Source organism: Podarcis cretensis (genome assembly GCF_951804945.1).
Source record: "Podarcis cretensis genome assembly, chromosome: 1".
In the NCBI taxonomy this organism is placed as follows: Eukaryota; Metazoa; Chordata; class Lepidosauria; order Squamata; family Lacertidae; genus Podarcis; species Podarcis cretensis.
The window spans coordinates 61,686,995-61,712,046 of record NC_137170.1 but is presented as its reverse complement, the minus strand read 5'-3'; the positions used below and the strand labels follow the sequence as shown (position 1 = coordinate 61,712,046).

The following is a 25,052-nucleotide window of genomic DNA, read 5'->3' as shown; positions in this document are numbered from 1 at the left end:
TCCGAGATAAGTTTATATGAATATTTATTGCTTTATTTCCTGAGAGCCAGCGGGGGTGGTGGGGGTGAGAGACGGACAGAGAGAGCGAGCGCGCGCAAATAAATTTAATGCTTTTCTTAAAATAATTCCCCCCTTTTTTCTCTTAGGAAGGTGGGGGGATAAAATGTCCCTGGAAACTTTTTGTAAATATATAAATAAATAAGAAATACGCATTTAATTATCCGTCCCGTGTGCGCGCGCCTTGCATCGGAACAAAACCCCGCTGGTCGCCCTCGGAGCGACGCCTTTCCCCCAAGAGGCGGTCAATATGCAAAATTGATGCCTGCCCCTTCTTTGTGGCGGGCCCATTGTGCGGGGCTTGCTGATGAAGCCTAATCCAATCCTAAATTGCGCCCCCGGACCAATCAGGGAGCCCCGAGTGCCCGATGAATGAAACTCAAGGGGAGAACCCCATTGTGGGAGCTGTCACTTCGGGAAGCGCCTGAGCGGCCCGGACCCCTATAAAACCCCATTGCGCCAGAGAAAGGCCGAGGAGAAGAAGCCTGCCAGTCTCGCTTAGGTGGATCTCGAGAGAAAAGGAGACAGAGCAAGACCATTTGTTTAAAAAATAAAAAAAAGCGGGAGGGGGGAGGAAAAAGGAAGCGGGGCGAAGACTGCTTTGGAAAAGCAACAGCCAGCCCTTCCAAGTTGAGGCTTGGACCCTTGGCCAGGCGGGCGCTTCCTCTGCCTCCCTCCGCGTCTCCTGCCATGATGTTCCCCAGCCTGATCGCGCCTCCTGCCGTCTACCCGAGTCTCCTGCGGCCCACGCCGACCCTCACGCTGCCGCAGTCGCTGCAGTCCGCCTTCTCCGGCCACTCCAGCTTCTTGGTGGAAGACCTCATCCGCATCAGCCGGCCCGCCGCTTACCTGCCTCGCGGCGGCGGCGCCCCTCCGCCGGCCAGCCTGTCCCCACCGCCACCGCCTCTGTCGGGCGCCAGTCCCGCCCGGACGGGCCCGCCCGGACCCTCGTCGGCCGAGCCGGCCAACTCCGACGGCGCTGCGCGGCGGGGCTGCTCGGCGCCCGCCTCCGCCTCGCCCGCCAGCGACGCGCCCTTCCTCAAGTTCGGCGTGCATGCCATCCTGTCGTCGGCGCCCCGGACAGGTGAGCGCGCTGCGCCGTCGGGGGGAAGCTGAGGGAGGGAGCCTCCGCTCGGGTTGGCTCAGGGAAGGAGGCCTTGCCAATGGGAGGAGCGGGGAGGTGCCAGGTGTGTGTGCGTGTGTGTGTGTGTGTGTGTGTGTGTGTAAGAGAGAGACTTGACGAGATGGGCAGGAGCTTCCTCCTTTGCGCACCCATTCAGGAGAGAAGGAGCTGGGGGGGGGGGGACACACACACACTCGTATAGCAGTAGGGAGGATCGCGTCACAAACCAGGTGTGGGGAGAGTTAAAAGGGGGGAGTAATTAGATATTCTTCCCAATTGTGGTAGGTAAATCAGTAGACACTATTCCGGGGGGTGGGGGTGGGAGAGAGAGTGCGGTTGCTTCTTTAGCACCACGGACGTGACAAAAAAGAGAGAGATGTCAGTTCTAGTAATGGTTTGTCAATGTGATTCATTAGTTGCACAGGAAGCTAGGTGGACGAGGACCACTGTCCCAGCATCCTGACATTGTCTCTCCGAGGTTTCCGGCTTGGGAGGGAGAGGCGTCTCTTCCGATCCTGCTACCTGGAGATGACAAGGACTGAACCATCGGGAACCCTTAGCATTTTAGTGCCTGCGCTCTAACCACTAAGTCGCAGCCCCTCCTTGCCTTTAACCCGTCCTTACAAATGTGCATTTTCTCTGCTCTCCCCAGAAACCTCCCACGCGCTGATGCAGAACGTCCCTCCCAAGACTTTCACTTTCCCGTATTTCGAAGGATCCTTCCAACCTTTCATCAGGTCTTCTTATTTTCCAGGTAGGTCTGGGGTCCTCCTCCTCTGCGCTTGCCCCTCCCCCCCTCCAGCCACCCACTGCTCCCTCATTGTTGCAGGCATCAAAAGCGAATTATATCTTTCGGAAGGTCCGGGAGGTGGCGGTGGATGGGTGGTGGTTGGGGGAAGGGGGAGGCCGTTGCTCGTCCTCCAGTTCAGAGGTTGGACGGGGTACAACATTCAAGAATCCGTCGCGCCAATTTGATGCCCTATTTAGCACAAGCGCGGTGGCTGCTTGACATTTTCGTTCCCAATTTCTCTCTCTCTCTCCCTCCCCCACGCCCCTCCCCTGCTCGACAAATTAGCTGGGATTGTCACGGTCCAAATGCGAGGCGGTTCAATTCTGACACAGAGATGCTGTCCGGCCTCCTCTTCAGGGCGGCGGTTTTCCCACAGAGCCGGTGATCGGCAACAAAAGTTTCAGCACCATGACCAATTTGGTCAGCTCCCTCCGGGCAACCACACACAGACCAAGCGCTGACTCCGCCGTGCTGCTGATAGACATTTACCAGCCATGGGCTAATTTCCCTTTAAAGGTCATTCGCTTTGCCAACGTTTTCACAAGGCCACATGGAGCGCTCCCTTGTTTGGGAATTCGGTGTGGCCGAAGCCAAACCCCCACCTCCAAACCTTTTGCTCTGAGAAAGTTATTACCTACCTCCATCTCAAAGGGACCTCAGAAGCAGGTGGGTCTTAGGCTCTGCAGAATCAGGCTGGGAGGCCAGGACCAATTCACACCCTACTACCCTGATGATTGCCAACTTTCCTGCTACTTGATGTTACTTGACCATTGCAACCTCTGCCACCCAGAGTATTAAAACTCAACATATAGCGCCTGGCGTGAGCCGGGGATCACCTGGTGCTACAGCATTGCTACAGTTAGGCAGGTGGTTTGGAAAGGAGATCAATAGAGCCTTTCCCCAGGTAAGCTCCCCCAAGTTTTCAAAAGAAAGAGAGGCACAAAAGAAGCACCTATAGATACCACTTTTCCATACTGAAGTTATGTTCCACTGCCAATTTGGGTTTTCAATTTTTTCTATGGGGTGTGTAGAATCATACACAGAGGGTACCTCTCACATTACACATCTATAATCCTCAACTAGTGTCGAACTGAAATTAAATATGTTTAGAAGAATATGCTCCAAATTATCACACACAGATCTACTCTAATCCGCTGTTGGTGTTCAACTGATTATTTGAAGCATATTCTTTTAAACATTTCTAGGCAAGTTAACTTCAAATCTCAATTTTGAAGCTGAGAAAAGTGACGGTTAAGAAGAATGACTCTCAAAAATATCACTCTACCAACAAGCTGCTAATATACTTTGTACCAAAAGCCAAGAGCTCCTTCATTCACTCTCCTGATAATGGAATTTGCTTCCTTTCTCCAGCATTTGAATGGCCCAACAAAAACAACTTGAGCCTTATATATAGCTTTTCATGTCCATTTAATGAAAATGATTTGGGGAAAGAGAAGGCTGTGTCATCAGTATTCTCTCCAAGGAGCCTGGCATGCAGTTGTGTTTAGTTTGAAAGTGTAAATCTCTTTTGTTCCAATAATATATGGCTTTAGCTGCTTGTCCTCAGTCTTTTTCTGTTAGTTCATTACTACACAATTACCATTCACGCTTCATTAGAATCTCTGTTTCTCTTTGGGAGTTTTTCTTTCCGCTTAAAGGCGAAACTTTGCCCTTTTTATCATACCAATTCCATTGGGAACCAGTCAATGTGCTAATTAGCTGTTACTTTTCATGTCTCCAGAGTGAATTCTGCAAGTTTTGTAAGGAAGAGGTGGGGGCAGGGGAGGAAAGATTCATATATTAAAAAGATGAATACTGATTGATCAAAACTTGCCACTTAAAAGGACTTTTTTGTTCCTATAAGAAAAGTCCCTTATTTTAATCTGGGGTAAAATAAAGTTCCTGCAATTGGGGGGGGATGGGACTTCTGAACATTTAAATACTCAGACAAGAGGGGGGGAGTTCTTATCCCCTTCCCTTTCCCCCCTTTTAAAATTATACCTCTATCTTCTTGGCCTTTTCTTTTGAAAGTTAAGATCTTTGAATCTGGTAACAAAACAAGCCAACTATAGATACATTCACTTGGTGTATCTAATCAAATCTGGTTACCATTGGCTGAAAAGGACAGTTAAGTTAAGCGTAAACTCCCTTTCACAAAACCAGGTTCATAGGTGCTGATCTGCTTAATTCAGCTGAGAGTACAGAAAGGAAAAAAGAGGTGGCAAGAAAGAGAAAGGCGAAGAGAGAAATCTATGGGCATGCAAATAAAAGGGAGATTTGCTCCTTGACTTCAGTGGGATGGGGACTCCATCTTTTGGAGCAGGACTTTTGTCTTTCTTTTAAAAAATCCAGCCTGTTTCAGTGCTTTATTTTTTCTTTTTCTCACAGCTTCATCTGTGGTGCCTATTCCTGGCACTTTCTCTTGGCCTCTGGCTGCCCGGGGGAAACCACGCAGAGGTATGCTCCGCAGGGCTGTCTTCTCAGATGTGCAGCGCAAAGCCCTGGAGAAAATGTTCCAGAAGCAGAAGTATATCAGCAAACCAGACAGGAAGAAACTGGCAGCGAAGCTGGGCTTGAAGGACTCCCAGGTAAATTCATCTTCTTTCTCCCCCTAGACAATCACAGAGAATGTGAAGCCACAGGTTGGAAAGAGGTTGGCGGTGGTGGCGGTAGACATTTAACTTTCACTTCTCAAAAACAAGACCTCTCCTCCTCAAAGAGAAGTGTGAGTATAAGGAGACTTTCTAAACTGGAGCCAAAGACTCCATCTAGATAATATTGGCGGCACTGAGGACCTGACAATCTGAAAGTTGCTCAATGTGGTATTATACTACCATTGATTTCAGTGAGATGTAAGCATGACAGTCTTTTGATTACTGGCACTTTTGAAAATGAACAAATTTATTATTGTTCTATCAGGCATCTCCAAACTCGGCCTTCCAAATGTTTTGGGACTACAGCTCCCACCATCCTTGACCACTGGTCCTGTTAGCTAGGGATGATGGGAGTTGTAGTCCCAAAACATCTGGAGGGCCGAGTTTGCCTATGCCTGGCATAGCACTATACTGTTTGCCTGCAAGTAAGCCCCACTGAAATAAATGGGACTTAGTTTTGAGTATGCATGCATGGCTACCTCTAAGTATTATTATTTCTTGAATGGGGCCATGGAGAGTTTTGCCTGAAAAATCAATGTGACTAATTTCTCAAGTTGATCCCTGGCTTGTGCTTGGGGAGAGGAACGGGAAATCTCATTGTGTGAATGAAAGGTTACTCTGCAAGTAGACTGTTAGGTGTCACACAATTAGTCGCTGAAAACAAATAAACAAACAAAAAACACTATATTATCCTTTATTGCATTTCTTGGTTGCTTTCCACCAGAAAATGGTCTCAAAGCTGCTTGACAGAATAGAAATGCTTATTGCAGCCCAATGCGCATCACCCTCAGGTTTATTTTCACAGCCCCCATTGAGAATTTCATGAGGTCTCCTTGGGCTAGTCCAACATATTAACTTGCATTTCTGGGACAAGGGTGGGGGATAAGATCTTCACCAAGGAGAAAACCTGAAAATTGGTAAAATTTGGAAGTGCTGGCTGCCATCAGATATATGAGCTTTCCTGTGAGTTGCTGCCCTGAATGCAGACCTGGAGCACCTTAGAATGGTTGTCTCCATTATGCATACTTAAAAAAAGAGATGCAAGAACTCGCACCTTCTTGCAACAGTGAGGCATGGGGTTGTATTCAACACTGGGTAAGTCTAGTTTAGCTAATGAAACTTGACTTTCCCTTCTCTCCACCCCCTTGCATCCCCACACTATGCCCCCCAAATCTGCTTTGGAGGCCCCCAACCTTTAGAGCAGATTTTGAGGGTGCACAAGGGGCTGCAGGGAGGAGGGAAGGAAAGTCCCATTGTGCAAATGCATGCTTCTTCTACTGCCACCACATTAGGTCAGGCTATAACCCATTTTGTTTTTGGACAACCCAAGTAATTTGCGTACCCTTGAAAACTCTAGGTGAAGATCTGGTTTCAGAACAGGAGGATGAAGTGGAGAAACTCCAAAGAGAGAGAGCTCCTGTCATCTGGCGGCTGCCGGGAGCAGACTTTACCCACGAAGTTCAACCCTCACCCAGATCTCAGTGACGTAGGCAAGAAAGGCTCTGGAGAGGAGGAGGAAGAAGCAGTCTCACCCCGGTGCCCAGCCAGCCCCAGGCATTCCTTAACATATCACCAGTCCACAGATGACCCACGCCTGAGAGACAGGTTGGACTCCCACATGCTCCCTTCCCCCACCCATTCCAGCAGCCCCAGCAAACCGTCAGACTTCTCAGACTCTGAGGAAGAGGACGAAGAGGGGGAGGAGGAGGAAGAAGAGATCACGGTCTCATAGAGACCCTTCTTCTTGCTATCATGAAAGGGGACATTGCAAAGATGTAAATAAACTAAGGGCTATCTAATTGAAGAGGTGGTGTCCTTCCACACCCACATGGTTCAAACAGACAATGTACTGATCATCATGCAACCTTGGGGTTTCTGTATGACATATTCCAGAACTACCCTGATTAGGAACTCCTTGCCTCAATATTCTCCTGTTGTGATCACTGACTAATCAGCCAGTCTTGCACTTTTCAATTGAAAACTATAGACTAGAAAGCCATTAAAACATACACACCCCTTTGGTATTAAGATCATGTTGATTTAGAAGCAGAATAATTAGCCTAATTCAGTTGTGATTCACTTAGCTAATTCCAGGATGTGTTAATTTCTCTGAAAATATCAGCAATCTTTCCCCCATAAGCCCTAATCTGTTGTGATGCTGATGTGATGCTGCAAAATCCAAGTGGTGGTTAATGATTAGAGCTCGCATGCTGAGCTCTAAAATGCAGCCAGTGTGAATTGGGGTGGTGGTGCTGGTGGTTGCTATTCCAGAGAGACACTTACTGAGTGTGGGCATGTGAACTGGAGCTGCCCCTGAAATCATTCACGTGCACCCACAAGAACCATGGCCCCTGGCTTGGTTCCAGTGTTGAACATTTCTGTGTTAATTTATGCATCTGTCTGCTTCATACCATTTCCACATTTGTCCCCAGCTCTTTGGCCATCTCCTTGTTTTGTGACTGCTGCAGGTGCAATGTGTGGATGCAGGGAACTGGACCTGCCTCTTTGATTGTTGACTGAACTTTGCTGTCTTTGCACAGCTTCTATGATCTGTACACTATTTTGTACTCTTACACTGTATGGATATTTTATACCAAGGCAATTGCAAGTATGCAGATGGAAGAATATTATATTTTGTCTGGGTTGTCTTTTTTTTGTTGTTTTTTTTTGGTGTGATTTTTTGGGGGGTTAACTCAAAGAGAAGCTTAGCTTCTAACTGTGTAACTTATAAAAAAAACATTGTCTATTTTGTATTTTTACTTTGTGCATATTTTAAATATGTATATATAACAAATGAAGCAAATGCCAAATTAAAAAAAAAAAGGTGTGCAAGGCCTATCATTTCTGAAGCTTGGGGGTTACATTTCATGCATTCCTAGTCATGCATTAACAACCATAGCCTGGCTAGAGTGGTGCATATTCTAATCTGAAGTGGGCTGTGATTCGGAACACACTTTATGTAGAAGTAACTTCTGTGGATATCAGATGTGCTTAAAAGCCTCCTGTTGGTGGAACTCCTTCATGTTGATGCTGCCCCAGTGGCTTTCCTATGCATGTGCAAATAGCTGGATTAGTGGTGCTCAGCCATCTGGAAACAGCACAGGATCATAGGACATGGACCCTTTGGAGGCAGCGAAAAATGAAGATGAGCAATTATTATGTCCCAGAAGAAGAGGGGTGTACATGTATGTTCCACTTGGCTGTAGCAATTCCTAGGATGCAGTTGCATTTTGCACACATGGACAAATGTCCTTCCACAGCAGATAAAGATGTTCAATGATCAGCAGTGCTGGTAGGGAATTTTAGACTCTGGACTTTATGGTCTTGAAAGGCACTCCCCCTGCTTTGGATGGTCATGTATATTACTTCACTTACTTCAACATTTATTTATTCAGGACATTTATATATCACTTGATTTCCCCCCCACACCAAAAAAACCCTCCCTCCCCTCCAAGCCTTACTCCATTTGGGGCCCTGGGTGTCTGTTTCAAAGTCTTGCCCTGATAGCACCACTGAAAATAGTTCTTCCTTTCCTATGGGGGAGTCTGTGCCAGCAAGAAGAATTTGGAGTGGAAGGGTGAAAAGTTAACAGGGCTTCCTGACAGCTGCTTCCCACTGACTTGGGAGCTGCATCAGCTTTAAAGGTTGTTTGTAGTTTTAACAACAATCCCTTGTTTGAAATGCCTCACCTGCACTGATCCTGCTAATCTCCCGGCCCACTATTTTCGCCAGAGATGATGCTCCATACAAAAAAAAAAAAAAAGTCACACAGTCTGAAAAGGAAGCCACCCCAGATCCTGCATGCAGGGTTACAAATTGCTCTTGCAGCCTGCAATCTTCAGATATCTTCAGGAGGAACGTGTGAGATCTACAGTATTACTTGCAAACAAAGGAAGCAATTAAATACCCACATGACAAATATAAAACATAAAATTCCAAGGTGTATTAAAAACAAAACGAAATTCAGGAGGGTTTTTCCTCTCTGCCCATTTGTCTCATTATAGCTTGCACTAGTGTAAATTTAGTGTGTGTGTGAGAGAGATTGTGTCTGCAGAAGTGCAGGTAAATGTCAGGTGTGACTCATAACCAATTCTCACATTAGTTATCATTCATCCTGTGATGGAAAAAGCAATGCAAGAAACAAATCTTCAGACAAGCCCTTGCTACCCAACTATGTTGTAATACTGAATTAACAACCACTGTGGGGGGAAATGGTCCCTAGATAAATTATGAATTTGGTCTGAAAAGCGAATGAATCAGAAAAGAGCACATAAAATAAGCACAATTAAAAATGTATAATTGTGCCATAACACACACTTCTCATCTGTAAATAAATAAATTTCATTTTATAATGCATATAAATCAGAGAGAACAATTACGTGCAGCTAAAAATAAGGTCCTACATTTCAGTCTTCATTGCTACTGTCACTCAATCTGTGAGTGAGAAAGTGCCAAGAAGCTGATAAGAGACTGATGAAAAGCAGGGTAGTAAGAAGTGGGAACAGAGTTGCTATTTAGTGCCATCAAGAAAGGAAGGAAGGAAGGAAGGAAGGAAGGAAGGAAGGAAGGAAGGAAGGAAGGAAGGAAGGAAGAAAGAAAGAAAGAAAGAAAGAAAGAAAGAAAGAAAGAAAGAAAGAAGCACCCAACTCTGGGGTTGTACTGTGTGGGGGAGCTAACAACCACCAAACGACATGAATGCTTCTCCACAAAAATATTAAAGGACTGAGATGATAAACTATGTAGTTTGCAGTATGGTAATGATGTTGCAAATGCTATCTACTTCACTCCTGCCACTATGCTACATACAACCATCAAACAGGATGTGTCATCAAGGAAAAAAAAAATCAGACATTGCACTTTAGCAGGTTCAACAAACTCAACAAAGCACTAAGCAGATTTCTCTCCTAGCACAAGCATTTCTGCTTGTGTCCTGTTCTGGGGGTTTCCCCCACTAACTCAGAGCCAATTTGGGGAGGGGGGCACACAGTGGGCTAGAGGAGAGGGGAGGAAAGCCCCATTGTGCTAGCAGAAGACTTGCATAAGCTTCTGCTGGTTGGGGCTCATTAGTTAAAATCCATATGTTTAATTATGGATCAATGCGACCCCCCTATTCCCCTTACACAGCTACCAAGTTCCCTGGGAGCTGTAGCTCTGCGAGGGGAATAGGGAGTGGTGGTCCCTCAACACCGTCCCATAATTTTGGGGGTGAAGCCATGGCTGTTCAAAGTGCTTTAAATATTGCTTTAAATGTGTAGTGCAGGCAGGGCCTCAGTGATTTCTTGAACTCATTCCAGCCATGCAATAGAGATGTAGCCAAAGCAATCTTGAGCAGTGTTTTAGTAGAGCATTGCATTTATTTATTTTTATTTTTATTTTTTTTATTATTATTCCCTTCATCTCAGAGGAGCCCATACTGTAGTTTTATTGTAGTTTCTCAGTTTGTTATGATGTACTTGTTATTTTGTAAATTACTTAGAGAGACTACCTTAGGTATTAAGCAGTATATTTGTTGTCGTTTAGTCGTGTCTGACTCTTCGTGACCCCATGGACCAGAGCACACCAGGCACTCCTGTCTTTCACTGCCTCCCGCAGTTTGGTCAAACTCATGTTTGTATCTTCGAGAACACTGTCCAACCATCTTGTCCTCTGTTCTCCCCTTCTCCTTGTGCCCTCCATCTTTCCCAACATCTTTCCCAACACTCCTGTCTTTCACTGCCTCCCGCAGTTTGGTCAAACTCATGTTTGTATCTTCGAGAACACTGTCCAACCATCTTGTCCTCTGTCGTCCCCTTCTCCTTGTGCCCTCCATCTTTCCCAACATCAGGGTCTTTTCCAGGGAGTCTTCTCTTCTCATGAGGTGGCCAAAGTATTGGAGTCTCAGCTTCACAATCTGTCCTTCCACTGAGCACTCAGGGCTATTTCCTTAAGAATGAATAGGTTTGATCTTCTTGCAGTCCATGGGACTTTCTCTCCTAGAGTCTCCTCCTTTCAAGAGTCTCCTCCAGCACCATAATTCAAAAGCATCAATTCTTCGGCGAGCAGTATATTACTATGTAAAAATAAATTATGGTCAGCCTGTGTAAGGCATCTTCCCATGTTCTAAAAGTATACAAATTGTGCCCCCCCCCTCAAATCTCTTATTTTGAAACTTTTAAATGCAAGTGCTGGGAGAGTACACTTTCTTTTTTTGTGCACTTCTAAATGCTTTCGTGTTTTCAATGCAGTTTTTAATAGAGTTACTTTTTTTTTTTTTTACACTGCTTGTTTATTTTTAGTTGGGTTTGTTTCCATTCTTGTTGTGAGCCACACAGGGACCTGCACTGGGAGAAAGGAGGGAGGGAGCAAGAGCAAGCTTGAGTTTATACAGTATGAAGATTTGGTCACTTAAGCAACCAAGCAAAGCCCAATTTCAGCTAGCTTGAGTTTGCTGCCATCTCGTGGTCAGGTTGAGATAATTACAAAAACTTTCCTGAGAGATCTTCATATCCTAATGTGTGTGTTTTGGAGGGTGTCAGTCTGGCTGCTGTCCTGCAATAAACCAGTTCCTTTGTTGAGGTAATGATTTAGGCTAGCTAGTAAAGTCACAACAATTAGCAGAACCGGAGATGTTGCTCTGTGTCATGGAACAAATGGATAGGCTTTATCCCCACCCCAAACTAGCTGTCAGGTAGGAAAAGCATAGCCAGAGTGGCTAAGTTGAGCTGGAAGCAGACTGAAAGACACAGGGACATGTTTGCTCTGTGCTGGATGCAAAGCTGTGATTAATGGAGAAGAAAGATCGTTGGGGATGTTAATGCTGTGAATCTCTTTATCATATGTGCAGGTTGTATATATGTGTAAATAAACCATATAGCCTATAGAATTCCCAGTCTTACTAACCTTCATTCCAAAGACTCCAAACCCTGGGCAAACACTGGAACCCCTGGATTCTCTCACCACTCAGAGACAGGGACGGTGTACATAACAATACTAAATAATTTTGGCATCAAACCAGACAAGGCTAAGCAATTTGATAATCCTATTCATTAATGCTTAAATCACTATATCTTACACCAATGAGATTTAAGGCAGCTTATTTTCTGGATCACACGTCTCATTCACATTGTAAATGATTGGATTCTATGCTATCTCTAGGTTTGCTGATAAAATGCTGCCTACGAACATTTGAACGCCTCTACCTCACCTTCAAGTGATGTATGGAAGTGAGAGTTGGACCATAAAGAAGGCTGATCGCCGAAGAATTGATGCTTTTGAATTATGGTGCTGGAGGAGACTCTTGAGAGTCCCATGGACTGCAAGAAGATCAAACCTATCCATTCTTAAGGAAATAATTTATTTTTACATAGTAATATACTGCTCGCCGAAAAATTGATGCTTTTGAATTATGGTGCTGGAGGAGACTCTTGAAAGTCCCATGGACTGCAAGAAGATCAAACCTATCCATTCTTAAGGAAATAGTCCTGAGTGCTCACTGGAAGGACAGATTGTGAAGCTGAGGCTCCAATACTTTGGCCACCTCATGAGAAGAGAAGACTCCCTGGAAAAGACTCTGATGTTGGGAAAGACTGAGGACACAAGGAGAAGGGGACAACAGAGAACGAGATGGTTGGACAGTGTTCTCGAAGATACAAACATGAGTTTGACCAAACTGTGGGAGGCAGTGGAAGACAGGAGTGCCTGGCATGCTCTGGTCCATGGGGTCACGAAGAGTCGGACACGACTAAACGACTAAACAACAACAACCTCACCTTTCTCCACTAGTTGTTTCCCGAGGACAGTTATGACAGAAAAACATGTTTGATCATTTAGGCTGCAATCATGTACCCAGTTTCCAGGAAGAAAAGTCCCATTGAACTCAAAGAGGCTGTCTTAACAACATAAGAATCTTGCTGGTTCAGATATAAGACTCATCTAGTCCAGCATCTACAGAGTGATCAACCAGATGCCTATGGGAAGCCCACAAGCAGAGCATGACAGCAATAGCACGGTGTTTTCCAGTAACTGGTACTCAGTACCATACTGCCTGATACTAGAGGTAATGTAGACACCATGACTAGTAGACATGTTTCTCCATGAATTTGACTCTTTGGGCCTCTTGGGCTTGACGATCGGAAGGTCGACAGTTCGAATCCCCATGATGGGGTGAGCTCCCATTGCTCGGTCCCTGCTCCTGCCAACCTAGCAGTTTGAAAGCACACCAGTGCAAGTCGATAAATAGGTACCACTGCAGTGGGAAGGTAAATGGCATTTCTGTGCGCTCTGGCTTCCATCACAGTGTTCCGTTGCGCCAGTAGTGGTTTAGTCATGCTGGCCACATGACCCGGAAAGCTGTCTGTGGACAAACGCCGAAAGCAAGATGAGCGCCGCAACCCCATAGTCACCTTTAACTGGACTTAACCATCCAGGGATCCTTTACCTTTATAAAAAAAAAAAAAACCAAAAACCAAAAACCATTCAGCTTTATTGGATTACACAGGGTTCTAGTTCTTATGAGGGAGAAACTTCTCACGACCCACTTTCTTCATCCCATGCATTACACACTCCCCTTTTCACTTAGCACTTTTTTTAACGCTTACAGGAACACTAGTAATGTTTGTATACTTGCAGATCCCATGTGGGCAACTGGGAGACCCATGCATTGTCCACCTGAGAGGACAATGAAAACCTCGTTTAGGGTGTGCATCCCTTGTCTTGTGACTGTCTGCACAATTAAAACACTCTGATTCATCAAGTATCTGTTCTTAAACTTCTGTGGACTTGAAATGAGCCTTGAACATTCTCTTCGGCAGCATGTGCAGATTGTTGTTGCTGAGAGTACGGCAACATGACTTTAATAATAAAGAAGATGAAAGGATCTGAATCCAAAACACATAGATAATTGGACTGGTGAATGCGGCACATCACCTAACTACTGCTGCTATTATAGTTTATATGGCATATGAACTATGCGGAATTTTGCTCCAACCCTTACAGCAGTAAAAACGGCAGTAAGACCAACCAATCTGAATAAATAATCATCAAATTTATTGAATCATGAATAATTTAAGACTGGTACAATCATTAGCTTTATTCTCCATGACACAGGACAGGGGTGAGAAGGGCAGGCCAGAGGGAGGAATGGTCCAAAACAGACCAACGGCAGATTCCAATCCTAAATGGTAACAGAAAATTAAATAGGGATGGTAGGGCGGAGGTAAACATCATACTGTACACAAAATACTCAATTCCTAGTTTTTCTCTTTAAAAATGGCTAGAAAAAATTCATCAAAATGCAGCACTTGTAATCAAATATTTACAGTTCTATGTTACAATGAAAAAAAAATGTACATCTTAAAAGAGAACTTTTCTCATAAATGGTTCCACTGGAAACAACTAGATCAAAACAGCAACCTTCCATTTAATCTCCACAATTTTTTTCCATGTGTTTTTTTCCCCTCGCTCTCTCCTTTTCCTTAAAAGGGAATTGTCACATTTAGACAAGTTTCAAGACACAGAATATCAAAAATGTCAGCATCACCAATGCAATATTGTAAGGGGTTTATTTGTATCTCCAAAATATACCAAAAAGGAGGAGGAACTAACCAACCCCTCCCTGTTTCTGCACCATCACCCTAAAAAAAAGAAATCCAATATATGACTTGTACAATTATTGAGTTATGAAGGAAAGAAATATTTTGCATGCTTCCAATTTATAACAAAACACGACTGTTGCATAGAGTCTTGCACTAAAAACCAAGAAGTAATTCCAATTTGTGGGGTGGGTTGAGGGAAGGCAAAACTGGAAGCAACTCAGATGAAGTATTTCATCATTCTAAAAAGGGAAGGAATTTTTATTTATCAATGTTGCAAAGAAGAGCTAGGTAAGAAATGTGCACAACAGGTAACCCTGAATCCCGAAGTTTCAGAAAGGATACTGAAGTTGTCTGATCATCCAAAAGGATGAAGTTGCTCAATGTAAATTATTTTTAAATGACACAAACTATGGTAATAAAAAGATAGAATTCATTTCCTGTTCATGGCAACAGGATATGCAGGAGAGGAAAAAAACCTGAATACCCAGCATAGAGATTTTGTAAAGGGAGTCAAATAGGCTATATATCTGATGTCAGTCAAGATCCCACATACTGCTTTCCCCAGCCATATCATTCCTGTAAATAATTCTTGTATGTCTTGATGTTTGTGAAATTTCAGTGCTCCCAATTCAGTCTGGCTGGACAACAAAGCCTTCGGCTAAATAAAATTTCTCCACACATTTCACTGGAGAGATCATCTCCATACGTGGTTTTTGCTTTCTACATATGAAGAGTTGCTCTTTGCTTTGAAATGGACCAGACAGCAGAAGCATGCATGGAATCACTGCATCAGGATAAATTTGCGGCACTTTTATAAGGAAGTTTCTGGACTTGCACAACAGGGTAAAGTTGTTAATGTACCTTCACAGAAACCACTTTGCAGAGGAGGAGACTTGACTGGAAATGACAAATAGCAAACTCTAATTGTCAATTCCAAACAGATACAAGGGGTGGTGGTGGTGGTGGTTGGGAATCAAATTGTATAATTTAGCCACTGGGGCACAACTGTAATAAACATTGTTTACTATATTGGGTAGGGTGAGCAGAATCCTTGAATGTTTCTTATGAGCCTATGCATACACACATCAAGAACCCGATTCCACAGTTCCCTTAGGAAAAAAGTCCCCACTGGCTGGGGAAAACCCCCCTCATTGGTTGGTTTACTTTAAACAGGATCCCTCTGTTTTTAGCAGAGAAAAGGCAGGAGATGATGGGAACCCTTCCAGGGCATACTTTTCTTAGCACTATTAACTATGTGGCAATGATGCTTTCAGCAAGACATTTTAATGTTGCATGTTAAAGGCATGGCAGCTGGGAATCACTCATGCTACACAGTTCCATGCAGATCTTGCCATACAGGTCCAATGCCTGACTCCAACCTGCACTATATCATCACTTGGGGTGGACTTCAACACTGCGATAACTGGGGTACACACACAGCGAAAAAGGTCTGCTTGCACAATGAGTTTGCTTCTTCTCTCCCCTGTACCCCCCAAACCTGTTCTGTCCATAACAGATTTATGGGATGCAGAGGGAAGAAGGTCCCACTGCATGAGCAGATCTCATTCATTGTATACAGCAACTTAGGTGAATCTTCCCCTAGTTTGTAAATCCCGGACTTGGGGGAAAGCCTCACATATACAACAAAATATATTGCCCGTATGACGTGCACCTCCTTCTAGGCAAGCTCTGTGTTCCAGGTAGAGTGTGTGGTTGCTACTGAATCATGCAAGTCAGGGTATGACTTTAGGAACTCTGCAAGACTCCAGAAGTATGGGTCGCCAACTACAACATTCATGGGGTGCGAAACAGAAACTGCTTAAAAACATGCAATGTAGAAACCAATCTCCAATGGGACACAGATGGGTCTTTCCCAATGCAAGTGGTCTTCCTCTAAACATTTTCCTTCAAAATTATTTCAACGGAGAACACCACATATTCCTATGAAGGAAAGTGCTATGCTGAAAGAAGTCCAAACTGTGTTCAATGTTGGGTATGATGAATCTATTCAAACATTTATAAAAGGCATGCAGTACAAATTTCCTGGGACTATACCATTCAAAATGTACATGGATCTCCTGTTTTAATGCTGGTTCTTGGTTTGTTTGTTTTTTAAAAAACCCTGCAAGCGTAAAGATAGCACTTCAGGGAGAAGGCAAAGAAAGAATCATTTTCTAGGATGATGATTTCCATATGAAGGGAATTTTTGACCTGGGAGAACCTTTCAAATCTGTCCCGCAAGAGGTCCTAAGAAGCAGGGAGCTAAAAAACTAGCTCTCTCCAGCATATTAGACAGATCTGCTTAGGGTCCATTATCAGCAACCAGGTGAGAATTAAGAAGGTCAGCTACCCTCCTTCCATCTTGCTATGATGAAACACTCAAGCAATTCTGGTTCAACAGTTCAACAGGCCATTAGTTCTAGAAAAACATAATGGGAGCAAGTTCACAAAAAACTCCAAAACACAACAGTTTAAATTCACACGTCACCAAAAGCAGAAAGTTATGAGGTATAATAAAAAACCCTTACTCTTTCATGAGGCATGGTAGCATAACCACAGTCCACTTCAGGCATTACAAAGTTAGAATCACAGGTGGTAATTAGAATCATAGAATTGTAGAGATGGAAGGGACTCTGAATGTCATCTAGTCTGACCCTCTTCATTGCAGGAATCTCAACACGTGGTCTCCCATCCAATTTGAAATCATAGCAGATCCTGCTTAGCTTTGCAAATGTGCGAGCGGTTTCATTGCTGCACCACCAGGTTCTGGATGTCTGGGAGGCAGGGAACACTGTGTAGCGGTCCTGCTCCCCCCTCCCCCCGACTTTGCTGTGTTGAATGGTAAGGATTGAAGTGGGATTGTAAGTTTGCTCCCATGAACATGCTGACAAACCTCTGCACAACTGGGGTTCCTGATTGCAGAGAGGCTTGTAAATATGCTCAGGGGTACCCATTTACAAGCCCCCTATATACCTTGCTGCTCAACACAACGTGATTGGAAGTGGGGCGAGAGCTCTTACGGTGCCCTTTGCCAACCTGGTGCCCTCTAAAACTTCTGGAGGGCACAAGGTTGCTGAGGACTGTCCTATACGCTTTGACATTTATAATGTCTGAAGAGGGCTTGTGTCTGTTGCATCATATTAACCCTACAAAGATTTAACACTTTCTTTTCAAAATGGTGACAAACATTTAACCTGCATGTTCTAAAACAAAAGATTCTAGCAGTGATGCTGTACAGCATCCTAGAATATTTGTTTCTGCCTCCATTAGATAAACATTTGTCCAATAAACTGTTAGCTGTAAGTTGATATGGACATTCTGAAAAGCCCTCTCCCTCTTATTTTTTTCCACTCTTTTAGTTGTTGTCACATTAAAAAAAAAAAAACAGAAGAAATCTCAATTATCTTATTACAAACAGTATTCACAGCAACTCACATAATTGTACTCCAAGAGATGACTCCTATAGCCCTGTTTTGTTTAAATAAAAAACCCCCATCATATGCAGCACTAATGGAATTCAAACACAATTAGTAGAAAGTAGGTAAGGCATCACTTTAAAAAAAATCAGCACCCAAAGATAGCTGAAAAGGCGCGTGTGTGTGTGTGTGTTTTGACTGTGGCTCTAGCTGTGGTACAGCCTGAGACAGCTGACTAGTTGTATATTTCAAACAGAAAAACACAAACCAGAGTGCAATTCTTTGTGAGGTGTTCTTGTTCCCCAGCAGAAGCACCAAGATTTTTTTTTTGATTTTTTTTAAAAAACACAAAACTTTACTCTGTGCGTTTGGGCAAGGAGGAAAAGGAGAATCTAAGAACCAGATAGGTTCAAGAACACAACCCTTCAAAGAAACAAATAAAATATTTAAAGACACAGTTCTCCTTTACGCAAGACCTGGCTTAATAAAAATGATTTAACAAGTTGCAGGAGTCCAAATAGGCTTTAGTGTTTTTGTACTGAAAAACAGTGAATTCTCATTCCTCATGACAAGTGGCTTTTGAAAATGAGGGCATTTCAAAAATAGTTTATTTTGAGGCATGAGGATGAAGTGTTAAAAAATTGTACTTGGGCAGTGTGAAGGCTAAACAATTGCTGCCTCAAACTTTTGGTAAATGTTTGGGTTAAGTAACAGTGTAACTAAAACCGGAAGTGTTCATTAAGCGTGTTTTCACCCTTCCGGTATGGGCAGCTATGCAAAGAACAGATGTTCATCCATGGGTGATGAAATCCACACTGGAGTTTTGCTTCCAGTCTTCCCTGATGCAGATCCTATTCCTGAAGAGACAAGCTGCAATCTAGTTTTAAAAGCCACTTGCCTTTTCAGCGGTGACAACTGCTAAAGCAAAAAGTGGAAGTAAAACACAGGCTGTGGGTATGTTTGTTTTCCTACGCATTACTTTGAATCCTGGCAAAAATGGTCATAGTCCACAACATGCTGCTGTGGCTCAAAGGTTCGTGGCTCCATTGAAAAGTAGCAAATGATATGCAACATCTGTGTTTGGGGTGGATTAAGCCTTACATCTGCACCTATATAAAGAAAACGAAATACATAAACATAAAAAGCCAGATCTCTAACTAGAGAACACCCATAAGTGTGTGTGTGTGTGTGTGTGTGTGTGTGTGTGTGTGTGTGTGTGTACATGTGTGTGTGTACATGTTTTCCCTGTTTCTCAGCTCTTTGCCTTTTGTGGAACATTATCAAGGCAAGCAAATATTTTATAGCACCAGAACTATCTGTAGATGAGGTTAGACTGAAAGATGATGTTTAAGTTCAGCAAATTCTGAATGAGTTTGGTCAGAAGCAGCATAGGCAAGATCCACTCCCTTTTCTCCCTTTCTGGACAGTACATGGCACAAAGCTCTTTTGCTTCATAGCTTTGTAGGTGAACATTTTTTGTTCCTTCTTCCCCCACGCCCACCACAAATTACTATGACTAATGTAATTGTTGGTATGGGGAAAAAACATGTATTCAGTGTCTTAGGCATGTGAGCTCACAGCAATGTCAAAAAAAACAAAACCAAAAACAAAGTAGTGCAGTTCTAATTATTAAGGAAAATAAAAACACAATTCAAAAACATCAACTGGGTTGCCTGCACCCATATTTGAGACTGAAAAGGGGGTGGTTGGGGGAGAAACAGAAGGGGCGGAATAGTGTCTCTATTGTTCTTGCAGCTCTAATACTGAGATGTCCAGCTGGACTAAAGACCAGTGATCTTCATGGTTTGGTGATTATGTCTTCTAAGCAAGGCAGGAGATGGACCATGGGAAATAACCCACTTCTGCTATTTTCGCATCATAATGTTGATTCCAGAGATGAATCGAGGATGTCGTCATGATGGCTATTGCTGTTGGAGTCACTGTCATAACTCTGTGGGCTTGAATAGTTAGCTGCCTCCTGCAATCTCATCAGCATGTTCATCTGAGGAAATATCACAAGAGGACAAGCGGTGTTACTTGAATGTTGGCTCTATTTCCACATTTATTTATTGGCCTGTTTAAGCACTTGCTCTGCTTGCTGCATAAGACCCTCAATTAGCATTCAATGTCACAAGAAATCTAGCACCTACACAAGCAGGGTAGACTGGGCAACCAATTCTTCCTTGGTGTTTATGGACTACTGGCAGTAGCTACGTGGTGGAAACAGAATTGGAGTTAGGCTGGGTGGAGTGGAACTAGCTTGCTGGACAAGCTAGAAAAATCCTTCTGTCCTAGTAGCAGATCATGCCAAACATTTCAACCTTTCTCTGGAGGTTATAAGTTACCCATCTCCATCGCATCATGCAATGCAGGGTCAGGGAACACTTGGATCTGTTGCGGCTCACATGCCAATGTTGGGCAGGGCGAAAAACAGTGTTTGTCAAGGGCCCACCCCTTTCTCTCCCCTCTCAGTGGGCTGCCAGGGGAGGGTATGATTGCTCTTCCTGGAAGTGTGAACCGACTGCTTGCAAACACCCTCCTTCCATCACTCTGTTCATTTTGATGTTCTCCTGGGTCCGTCCCCCTCCCCCCGCCCATCTCCTCTCTCTTGGCTCCTCAGACTTGCATCAAGTTAGGGATGAATGCAGTCTCAGGGGATAAGATTCCCCACCGTTTATCTAAGTCCCTTTTGCAAGTCACATGTAATGTCATTGATGCTGAAGTGGGTTTTTTTGCAGCCAGTTGAGAGTATAAGAGATTTTGGGTCCCACATGATTGGTCCTGCCCATTTGTTTGTAATGGGCAAGACCACTCACATAACAGTGCCATCCTATGAATCCATGGAAAAAGCAGCTTCTGTGGTGCTGTTGTAACATGAAAAGGGCACCATTACCATAATCTGCTCAGTGAAAGAATTTGCAGAAGGCATGGCCTTGAGATAAGTTTCGAAGGCGGTTTGTAATCACCGTTTTACTCCTTCCAAAACTTAAGAGATGCTTCTCATAGAACATATTGTAAGGTCAGCACAGCATACACAAAGCAATCACACAGACATTGCAAGCCAAGTAGACACCATCACATCTGCAACACAATTCTAAACTTCTAGGATGAGCCACAAACCACACATGGGGCTAGACTGGGGTCATCTGTGTGTACATTATACAGACCACCTATGCCTTCCTGGACCAAGTCTCAATGCTTCCAAATGATACAACATTCAACACAATAAAATTTGTGCTGCTGACCAGCTGAGAAATCTCACCAGAGGATCTCCTTCGGCATCACTAGGTGGAACTTGCTTGCTGGTTGAACCTTCCCGAGGCATGGAGTACCCATCAAATCCAACATCTTCTGGCCGCAGTTGCAGCAAAGGAGGCCATTCGTGGTGTTGTGGGGTGGCTGCCCATGGGTAAGTGTCCATTACCCATTTGGCAGGGTCTTCCCATGGTGCTCTTCTTCCATACAACTGCAAGCAAGAACAAGACATCGACCCTCATTAAAAGATTAGATTTTTCAATATATAGGCCCTTTTTAAAAAAACAAAAACAAATTTCTATTAAAGATTTCCTAGTTTTCAAAAATATGTGCATTGTCTCTTTTTTCAAGTTGTGTTTTCTACAGATCAGTTTTATTTGTTGCGAGGCATTAGTGCTGCATACAGTATAAAGTTGGGAAGAAAAGATGGGGAGGGGTGGAGGATGGTGAGTGGGGTGGGGATATATAGGCCTTTAAGGTATAGCCTTTTGGTTTGTCATAACATTTCACAAGAGGAATCTCCCATTGTGTAAAAAATGTCCGGGCCAAGAACAGCCAGAGCTCTGCATGCTTCCTCCTTTAAGCACCAAGCTCTAACTGTTCCTGGGTTGCCTGTTCATTGCAAGTGATGTGGAATGATGATTCCCAAGCATTTGGAGGTGTCTGAGCATCTGTATTTCTCATAGGTCACAACCATCACAGCAATGGTTTTCTGTGTTCTGGGAAAGCCTGGGATTCCTCAGACGTTTATGAGGGTTTCCTCAAGGAGAATGGTGGGACCAAAGTGCCCCTACCGCACATTGATATCATATATCACACGCAACCATGGGATCTTTATGCGTTGCAGGTACCTAGGATGAACTCTTAGTACATGTGAATTGAAAGTAAGGACTAATGGGGCTGGCCAGCTCATGAGAACTGAGCATGTGCAACGAGGCAAGCAAAAGGAGAATGCACAGGAAAGTGTGGGATGACACTTGGTTTCACATGTCATCAGCGCCCCCCAACAACCCCTCAATTCATAATGAATGCTCTTTAAATAGCCTGTGTTGCCTAATCTCCCTGCAAACAAATCAAGATGAATGCTCAATAAACAGGTTGTCTGGAATCACTCAGGGACAGACAACCGTCTCCTCTGAGAATTTGTAAAAAACAAAAGAGGTATGAAGCTTCTCTGATCTCCTGTCCTTTTAGACCAAATGTGGTTAAAGCTTCAGAAGTGCCTTTGCCAAACTGTTTGCTTGAATGTTTGGCTTCAAAGTCATCAAAGAACTACAGTTCAGTGCTTGGCAAGCTTCCCCTGCTTTGGTGCCAAAAATCTCCCAAGGAACAGGTGATTCCACACATTTTAGTCTTTGACTTCAAACGCGCATGCCCTCGCCACTTTGAAGAGGCGGTTTGATTTGACTGTAGCTTGCAAAAAGACACCACAAACCCTGCTCTGTGGAGCCATGGCTTTTTGTGAACGTATTTACACACAACGTCTTGGGCTAGCCAAAACCATTTGAGCAAGATGAAAGCTGAAGTTACAGAAAGTGTTTCTAGAGGAAAATGAATGTTCATGTTTCCATGCTTGTAGTACAGAGTTTAAGGTGGCTGCCCTTTTGGGGATTGTTTTTCACTTGCTATACTTCTTTGTTCTGACAGCTTACATGGTGGAACATTAAGCAGGCCCACCCCACAGGGAGCAAAGATGCATTATGAGAACATCAGAATGTCATTAGCGTTCCAGGCATAAAGATTTCAAGAGCAACCCATGACTGCAGTGGGTTACATGATGAACATAAATGCTCCTATTCCAATTCATCTCTTTTATAACCTGTGTTAAATTTTAACTTAAGTTTTAAAAGAAAATACTGGGGAGCTCTCAACAGTCTTCCTTTGAACCAGTCAATTAGTTAAAACAAAAAACATTTATTCATTTGGCCATTACACTCTCTCTCTCTCTCTCTCTCTCTCTCTCTCTCTCTCTTATGGTAAACATTCTCTTGACCAAGGCATTTAGAAACACAAGAGGGGAAAATATTGAACCATACACTTGAGGTAGATGGAATCTCTGTCTACGTATTTTGCTACCTTTGGATTCTGACAGTTTGAAGCTTCTGTAGGACATATCCGATTTGACAACATTTGTCAAATCTTTGTAGCATGGTGTTGCTACAAAGTATATTTTTTCTCTATCTAGAATTGTTTTAGAAACATTACAATATGTATGAAATAAAACAATTCTATATACAGTGAAATATGCTTTGTAGAGATTTCTCAGAAAGCAGGGTGTGTATTTATTAAGTAAATAATTAACAGAATTCACGCTTTATTCTGAGAGCACACCAAATGGTTACTGAGCAAATTTGTCCGCTAGGTGGTGCCATGTAATCCAAAATCAGGGACTCTCACTCAACGAAATGGTATGTCAGAAGAAGAGAAGAGGATTTCTACTCCAAAGACAGATTCAACCTGGCAAATGGATGCTTATAAAATTCCAGTTCTACTTTCAAGTCTCCTTTCCTAAAAATGTGGAATAATATCTTAAATCTTAAAGTTAAGGTTATAAACTTATCACACTATTTTTCCTTTTTTCTTTTTTATTCAAGGCCATTTAAGTGTCTGAAATATGCTTTCAGATCACTGTGCATCCAGAAAGTTATGGCACTGAAAAACCACAGGCATCTTCATACATTCTTATGGGAAACAATCAGCAGCAAATGGTGTCCTTTCTTACAAGACTGAGATGGTTACTGACTTGTTGAGGATGGGAACATGAAACACAAAATAGATTAAGATGCAGAGTCACCAGCAGTTATCATGTTTGTTTCACAGATATGCTGGCTGAGATAACAATAGCAGTGTTGTCTGAGCTGCTTGAAGCTGCTGAACAATTAGAACTTGTAATAAGATACTAAGCACTATCAGTTCAATCAGTCCTAAAAGACTCCTAAATCACTTTAATGACTCCTAAAACACCATAAAGGAATTTAATATATATTTCTTCTTTAAAAAAAAAAGTCTACAAAAATGTTACAACTAGTTTAATTACATTGCTTTTGCTTTGTTCTTCTGAATGATAAGAACACAAACAAAACTACTTGAATTACGGAGAGAAGTGCCCTTTCCCCACATCTTACTCCAATGAAAAGAATACTGTGTTCTTAAAAAGATACTAATAAATGTAGTGAAATAGCTCCAGACATGTGCTTGCATGAAAAGAAAAGCTAATTTAGTTAGCAGAAGGGACTCTGATCCAGTGGAGGCTCCAACACTGCCCCGAGTGTCGCCCAACAGAGCACAGAGAGGGCTGCAGGAGGAATTGGTGAAAATCGCTTCCTTCCAGTAGGTGAGTCCCGTTAACAGAGTTGGTTCCCAGCAAGTCTAGGTCTAACCCACTGGGTATTGGTGCAATTCCTTTCCAAGCTAAAGAAAGCATTAACGCAAGTCTGCATAACTCGTGACTCCAAAAGCCAAACAATGTCAAAAGTGGGGGAAGGAAATACTCTTGTTTTCAATGCCTGTCGGGGACTTGTTGCTGAGAGAGTTTGCCCAACATTAATGCTCTCATAGCGAGAGTTCCCTCACAAGCTTCTGAGGCACACTTGGGTTTGCCAAGCTCCTGTCAGGCTATTAAATGGTTGGTGGGCTGTGACTGGCTTGAAGGAGAGACAGTGTGGTGTAGTGGTTAGAGGATTGGGCTGGTACCTGGGAGACCAGGGTTCAAATCCCGGCAAATAAAACACACCTGGGGGGGGCACGGATCTTGGGATGGTCATGGCCTCTCAGCCTAAGCTACCTCCCAGGGTTGTTGTGAGGATAAAACAGGGAGGAAGATAACCATCTACACCACCTTGAGCTCCTTGAAGGAAATGTGGGATATAAAGAGAGTAAAACAAAACAAATAAATGAGATGTGAAGACCTAGGTTGTGCTGTATCTGTTATTCCCCCATGCCCACACTCTTTGAGTAGGTGTAGTTCATATGCAAGCTCCTTACCTGTAGCCCTTCTCTGACAGCCTCAAGAAGATACGGAACAATAGAGTAGTTCCACAGGTCAGTAAACCAAACCCTAGAACCGTCGACATCTATAGGGCAGGAGAGGAAGAGTCTTGGACCTGTGAGAAAAAAGGAGAAGGTTACATATGCCAAGCATCTTTGGTGAATATGGATTGAATTACAGCCATAACATCAAGTAAA

The 25,052-nt window shown here is 43.5% G+C and overlaps 2 protein-coding genes across 9 annotated transcripts in view; one reads left to right on the top strand and one right to left on the bottom strand.

Moving 5' to 3' along the window:
• The first annotated feature begins 550 nt into the window (after positions 1-550).
• Positions 551-7,287, top strand: DBX1 (developing brain homeobox 1). Its single transcript, XM_079970006.1, has 4 exons — positions 551-1,141; positions 1,833-1,934; positions 4,359-4,558; positions 5,982-7,287. The coding sequence occupies exons 1-4, from the start codon at positions 748-750 to the stop codon at positions 6,354-6,356; spliced, it is 1,071 nt and encodes a 356-aa protein (XP_079826132.1). The 5' UTR covers positions 551-747; the 3' UTR covers positions 6,357-7,287.
• A 6,338-nt stretch (positions 7,288-13,625) lies between these two features.
• Positions 13,626-25,052, bottom strand: part of NAV2 (neuron navigator 2) — a 541,062-nt gene continuing 529,635 nt past the window's right edge. For all 8 annotated transcript variants that reach the window (XM_079970617.1, XM_079970619.1, XM_079970612.1 and 5 more), the window contains 3 exons: positions 24,852-24,970; positions 20,875-21,078; positions 13,626-19,614 (listed from right to left, as the gene is read on the bottom strand). In XM_079970617.1, coding sequence (XP_079826743.1) covers positions 19,489-19,614; positions 20,875-21,078; positions 24,852-24,970 — 449 coding nt within the window. In that variant the 3' untranslated portion in view covers positions 13,626-19,488. The remainder of the gene's footprint in view (positions 19,615-20,874; positions 21,079-24,851; positions 24,971-25,052) is intronic.